This window comes from Sebastes umbrosus, chromosome 24, assembly GCF_015220745.1.
Source record: "Sebastes umbrosus isolate fSebUmb1 chromosome 24, fSebUmb1.pri, whole genome shotgun sequence".
Taxonomy (NCBI): domain Eukaryota; kingdom Metazoa; phylum Chordata; class Actinopteri; order Perciformes; family Sebastidae; genus Sebastes; species Sebastes umbrosus.
This window is the reverse complement of record NC_051292.1, coordinates 160,098-166,982: the sequence shown is the minus strand read 5'-3', so window position 1 is coordinate 166,982 and position 6,885 is coordinate 160,098. Positions and strand designations below refer to the sequence as shown.

Below are 6,885 nucleotides of genomic sequence, written 5' to 3'. Positions count from 1 at the left end.
AATAAATATTTCTTCACCTAAAGTAAAATAATCACAAAAAGTGTAATTTAAATCAAAGCTGCACATTGATTTAATACGGAAGTCCCGAAAGGCAACAAAGATTTTTATTTCTGATCTATTTTCTAAATTATTTTTATTTTTACCAGGATAATCTCTTTTAGTTCCTTTATTTCTTGGTCTTTTAATGAAAGCAGGTGGAAGAAAAACAGATTTTTGGCTGATTTTTCTGTTTGTTGTGATACTAGTGTTGACCACCAGAGGGCTCCACTACCTCAGGTTCTCAGTAGGAACCATAAACACAAACAACCTGATCTCAGATCATCAACACAGGAGAGAGAATAACTCAGATCACACAGAAAAACATTATTCAAACTGATTTATGTATTTACACACATTTATTTATGCACTTATTTTTTACAAAAAGATAAATTAAACAAAGTGTCTAATGTAACGAATCCAGTCGGTGTGTTCGGCCGTCAGACGGCGGCGGTGGTGGCGGCGGCGGGGATGAAATATCCGTGAAGGTCCATGTGGACGTTGGCGGGGATGGAGGCTCGTGCGATCTCCTGGAAGGTTTTGGCGTCGAGGACGAGCATGAACGGAGAGATGTCGGGATCCGGAGAGATGACGGACGATAAGATCACGCCTGGAAGAAGGAAACGGAATAAAGAGTAAAAGGGAGGAAGTGAAGGTTAGCGCCAGCGTTGCTGTGGTTTGGTAGATAAAGTCTCACCATCGTCTTCCTCCACGGCGCCCGGAGACGCAACAAACACCGGCTCTGAGGGGTAGCAGTTCTCCTCTTGCCACTCAATGTGTTCCCTGGTGACGATGTCAAACTTGGCCATCTGTCGGACGGGAGAGAGGAAATTTAACTTTATTAAAGGATTTCAGACATCTTTAGCCGAAAGGACGGAAGTTACACCTTCATTCTTTATCATAGGTTTGGAAAATGGACAAAACCAAGATGGAGACGACAGAAACCACCAGACCGGTGGCCAGTTGTTCTGGACGTTGACGGTACCTTGTTGGGATGAGGCGACCACTCCATTCTGGATCCGTAGAAGTATCGGTACTTCTTTGTGTTGAAGTTGTAGTTGATCCCCGGCAGCTCCAGACCTGAGGAGGAATCACACTCGTTAGTTCGGGAGGATTAAACGTTTAAAGTAAATCAGAGTGTGCAGATGATGAACCTTCAAACAGGATGTCCGGCTGGCAGTAGACGGAGCCGTCCTCCTGCATCATCGCCTGGGCCGTCGTGTCCGTCAGAGTCACCAGGTTGGATCCTCTGGGAGAGTCCTGGAGAACCACAAACTCCTCATAAAGACATCCTGTTCCTAACAGTGTTCCGGGTGTGTTCTGTCGTCTGACTCTACCTTGTTGACGTTGAGCGGCAGGACGAACCGCTGGCAGACCGGCAGCGAGAAGCTTTTGTTGGACTGGATGAAGCTGCTGTTGTCCTGCTTCATGTTCTGGATGTAGAACATCTCGTACAGGTTGCTGTTCTTGTAGCTGATCAGGTCGAACACCACGTGGCCGTCGGCCTCGTACGCGTTGATGTGGTGGAAGACCACCATGGCGTCGCCGTAGAAACGGGTGGACACGGCATTTCCTGTCTTTCTGTTGATAAGGTGGAACAAGGTCTGGGGAGGACGGAGACAGATACAGTTATAGACTTTACCAGACTTTACAGATTCATCCCAAGATGGAGACGGCCAAAAAACAAGACGACAACGGTCAAAAAAATAAAATGAGAACTGGCAAAAAACCAAGACGACAACGGTCAAAAACCAAGATGGCAGAGATATCTGCATAAATAAATCCTTGTATGACGGATACAACAGTCTAGTTTTGGCCCGTATCAAACCCCTTTATTGTTGTAACTATTTAATGTTTGGGACGCTACCAAATTTAGTAATGTTAGGGACACTATAACAGAGTCATAGCTTTGCAACATACATCCAGGTTGATTGACTTTAAATGTCATGAACTGTAGTTATAAGCAGGACTCACGGTGTCGTCCTTGTCGAACTTGAGGCAGCTCCCCCAGTTGACCCCTCTGAAGTAGGCGGTGGCCAGCCGGACGATGTCCAGTTTGAACGGCTGCTCCACGAACACGATGTAGTCCTGGGTCATGCCGAAGCTGTGGAAGTAGCTCGGGAACAGAGTGGACCGGAACGGGATGGAACAGACCTGCTGGACCTTCCTCAGCGCCGGCTTCTTGTGCTCTTTATCTGGAACAAATCAAACGATTACTACTCTGTGATTAGATAAAGACCTTCAGGTACAGTGAAGTCACTTTATTAAAACACAACGTTCCTGTGCCGTAGTCTGGTGAAGACCTCCAGCGGTCCATACCCGAAGCATCGGCCGGGACTTTGAAGATGACGTATTTGGGCAGGCCGAAGCTCATGATGGCGGTGCCCATGTTGTAGGTGTTGCCCTCGCCGTCGTAGTGAGGGTGAGCCGTCGCCAGGTTCAGGGCGATGTGGTTCCTGTAGTTGATCTATGAAGAGAACGTGTGATGACTTTGAGGACGTGTTTGTACTGTGAGGAGACGCGTGGAGACTAACGTACCCTGCCGACGGTCTCCAGGGTAACGGGATCGATCTGGTTCATGTAGTTGACCTCGGAGGAGGCGTAGTAGTCCTGACCGTACCGGATGATGTTGATCAGGTTGTTGTCGGTGAAGTCGGGGATGACGTTGCTGAGGTGCGTGAACGCCCTGAAGAAAGACAACTCAACAGATCTCTACGTGTCCTGGATGGACTAAAACAGATCTCTACGTGTCCTGGATGGACTAAAACAGACCTCTACGTGTCCTGGATGGACTAAAACAGATCTCTACGTGTCCTGGATGGACTAGAACAGACCTCTACGTGTCCTGGATGGACTAAAACAGACCTCTACGTGTCCTGGATGGACTAAAACAGACCTCTACGTGTCCTGGATGGACTAAAACAGATCTCTACGTGTCCTGGATGGACTAGAACAGACCTCTACGTGTCCTGGATGGACTAAAACAGATCTCTACGTGTCCTGGATGGACTAAAACAGACCTCTACGTGTCCTGGATGGACTAGAACAGACCTCTACGTGTCCTGGATGGACTAAAACAGATCTCTACGTGTCCTGGATGGACTAGAACAGACCTCTATGTGTCCTGGATGGACTAAAACAAATCTCTACGTGTCCTGGATGGACTAAAACAGACCTCTACGTGTCCTGGATGGACTAAAACAGACCTCTACGTGTCCTGGATGGACTAGGAACAGATCTCTACGTGTCCTGGATGGACTAAAACAGACCTCTACGTGTCCTGGATGGACTAAAACAGATCTCTACGTGTCCTGGATGGACTAAAACAGACCTCTACGTGTCCTGGATGGACTAAAACAGACCTCTACATGTCCTGGATGGACTAGAACAGATCTCTACGTGTCCTGGATGGACTAAAACAGACCTCTACATGTCCTGGATGGACTAGAACAGACCTCTACGTGTCCTGGATGGACTAGAACAGACCTCTACAGGTCCTGGATGGACTAAAACAGACCTCTACGTGTCCTGGATGGACTAGAACAGACCTCTACGTGTCCTGGATGGACTAAAACAGATCTCTACGTGTCCTGGATGGACTAGAACAGATCTCTACGTGTCCTGGATGGACTAAAACAGACCTCTACATGTCCTGGATGGACTAAAACAGACCTCTACGTGTCCTGGATGGACTAGAACAGATCTCTACGTGTCCTGGATGGACTAGAACAGATCTCTACGTGTCCTGGATGGACTAGAACAGATCTCTACGTGTCTTGGATGGACTAAAACAGATCTCTACGTGTCTTGGATGCACTAGAACAGACCTCTACGTGTCTTGGATGCACTAGAACAGACCTCTACGTGTCTTGGATGGACTAGAACAGACCTCTACGTGTCCTGGATGGACTAGAACAGATCTCTACGTGTCTTGGATGGACTAAAACAGATCTCTACGTGTCTTGGATGCACTAGAACAGACCTCTACGTGTCTTGGATGGACTAGAACAGACCTCTACGTGTCTTGGATGGACTAGAACAGATCTCTACGTGTCCTGGATGGACTAGAACAGACCTCTATGGGTCCTGGATGCACTAGAACAGACCTCTACATGTCCTGGATGGACTAGAACAGACCTCTACGTGTCCTGGATGGACTAGAACAGACCTCTACAGGTCCTGGATGGACTAGAACAGACCTCTACGTGTCCTGGATGGACTAGAACAGACCTCTACGTGTCCTGGATGGACTAAAACAGATCTCTACGTGTCCTGGATGGACTAAAACAGACCTCTACGTGTCCTGGATGGACTAGAACAGATCTCTACGTGTCCTGGATGGACTAAAACAGACCTCTACATGTCCTGGATGGACTAAAACAGACCTCTACGTGTCCTGGATGGACTAGAACAGATCTCTACGTGTCCTGGATGGACTAGAACAGATCTCTACGTGTCCTGGATGGACTAGAACAGATCTCTACGTGTCTTGGATGGACTAAAACAGATCTCTACGTGTCTTGGATGCACTAGAACAGACCTCTACGTGTCTTGGATGGACTAGAACAGATCTCTACGTGTCCTGGATGGACTAGAACAGATCTCTACGTGTCTTGGATGGACTAAAACAGACCTCTACGTGTCCTGGATGGACTAGAACAGATCTCTACGTGTCTTGGATGCACTAGAACAGACCTCTACGTGTCCTGGATGGACTAGAACAGACCTCTACGTGTCCTGGATGGACTAGAACAGATCTCTACGTGTCCTGGATGGACTAGAACAGACCTCTACGGGTCCTGGATGCACTAGAACAGACCTCTACGGGTCTTGGATGCACTAGAACAGACCTCTACGTGTCCTGGATGGACTAGAACAGACCTCTACGGGTCCTGGATGCACTAGAACAGACCTCTACGGGTCTTGGATGCACTAGAACAGACCTCTACGGGTCCTGGATGGACTAGAACAGACCTCTATGGGTCCTGGATGCACTAGAACAGACCTCTACGGGTCCTGGATGCACTAGAACAGACCTCTACGTGTCCTGGATGGACTAGAACAGACCTCTACGTGTCCTGGATGGACTAGAACAGACCTCTACGGGTCCTGGATGCACTAGAACAGACCTCTACGGGTCTTGGATGCACTAGAACAGACCTCTACGTGTCCTGGATGGACTAGAACAGACCTCTATGGGTCCTGGATGCACTAGAACAGACCTCTACGTGTCTTGGATGCACTAGAACAGACCTCTACGGGTCCCGGTTGGTACCTGGAGAAGATGTTTTTGCAGGGATCCGGGTAGATCATGGTTCCAAACTCGGAGACGACGATCCTGTCGGCCTTGATGTTCCTTTTGTACGTCTCACTCTTCAGGAACTTACTCCGGTACGTCACCTCACCTGAAACAGCAGCAGCAGGTAAACTCTCGTGTCTTTAACTCGTCTACCGTGACCTCATGTCTGATGTAAAGCTTTCTCTTCTCACCGCCGCTGAAGGTGAAGCTGTGGAGGAGCGACATGCCGTCGAACCAGTGGTTGTACTCGGAGCCGCCCACGGAGAACAGCCCCGGTCCGTTCCTCAGCAGCGTTCCCTGCAGCCAGGACGGGATGTTCCCTGCAGGTCAAAGGTCACATTCAGGTATTTAATCTGCTTTATCAATAAATAAAAGAACACTCAGTACTCCCCGTTGTTAAGCAAATATAAATTACACAACATTAAACGTTGAACATTAATTAAAATAACAATACAGTATTTTAATATTATAAATACAAAATAATATCTGTCTTTGTTTTAATCCTTTTTTATTTACATTTAAAATATTTATTGAACATGCGTATAAACCTCTAATTTTTATTTCACACACACATGCAAAGTGACAGTTCTGTGTCTTAATATTTCAAAATTCACATCACATTTATTTACATTTAAAATCTTTAATACGCAGATTGAAATTTCTCACTACAGCTGCAAATAATTATTTTTTTATCATTGATTATTTTCTCAATTTATAGTTTTGTTTAATTATGTATTTGTATTTTTTTGTCTGTGCAATAGTCCAAAACCCCCAACATATTTAATATTATTAAATATATATATATATTATTAATATTTAATATTATTAAATATATATATTATTAATATTTAATATTATTATATATATATTATTAACATTTAATATTGTTATTATTATTATTTTTATTTACATTTAAAATATTTATTTAATACACATATAAACCACAGCTTTTAATTTCAAACACATGAAAAATGACTGTTCTGTTTGTCTTAATATTTCAAATTCACATCATTTGAATAAGAAACAAAACTGCTTCAAAAAACAGATTTAAATTTAGTTTTTGAGGCAAAATAAATAAAAACTGCAGCTTCAAATAATTAAAAAATAAAATTGTGTAATGTAAATAAAGATAATATATTTATATACACTCCTATGGGAAAGTGAGACTCTTCTAAACTCACCTTTCACTGAAGCCTTCACCGGCTCCGGAGTCTCCAGACCGTTTTTTGCAAATATCGCCTGCATGTTTCTTCGTATATATTTCCCAGCATGCACCTCTTCAGCGAGTGAACACACGGACGGCCAGCAGCTGATCTTAAGTAGCCTCCGGCGGTCGGTCTACGTGACAGTAAAGAAAAGATGAACTTTGTGGATTTTGTAACTCAGCTGTGGACTTCACTCTGCATTTCACAATAAAAGCCCGTGGTCGGGGCTATGTCTGATCACAGTGAAAGCTGTTTCAGCTGAGCTTAATGTGGATCAACTTTATATATATATATAAGACTATATATAAAACATATACAGTATCATATGACAAAATTCACCTAACC

General features: G+C 44.8%; 1 protein-coding gene across 1 annotated transcript; it reads right to left on the bottom strand.

The window, feature by feature from the left end:
* Positions 1–361: 361 nt before the first annotated feature.
* bco1l (beta-carotene oxygenase 1, like) lies at positions 362–6,683 on the bottom strand. The gene is made up of 11 exons (XM_037762131.1): positions 6,517–6,683; positions 5,527–5,655; positions 5,312–5,441; positions 2,575–2,722; positions 2,356–2,503; positions 2,011–2,231; positions 1,374–1,640; positions 1,191–1,296; positions 1,022–1,116; positions 734–845; positions 362–646 (listed from the first exon to the last, which is right to left on the bottom strand). Exons 1-11 carry the CDS (start codon positions 6,578–6,580, stop codon positions 477–479), a joined length of 1,590 nt encoding a protein of 529 aa, XP_037618059.1. The 5' UTR covers positions 6,581–6,683; the 3' UTR covers positions 362–476.
* Between the last annotated feature and the right edge of the window lie 202 nt (positions 6,684–6,885).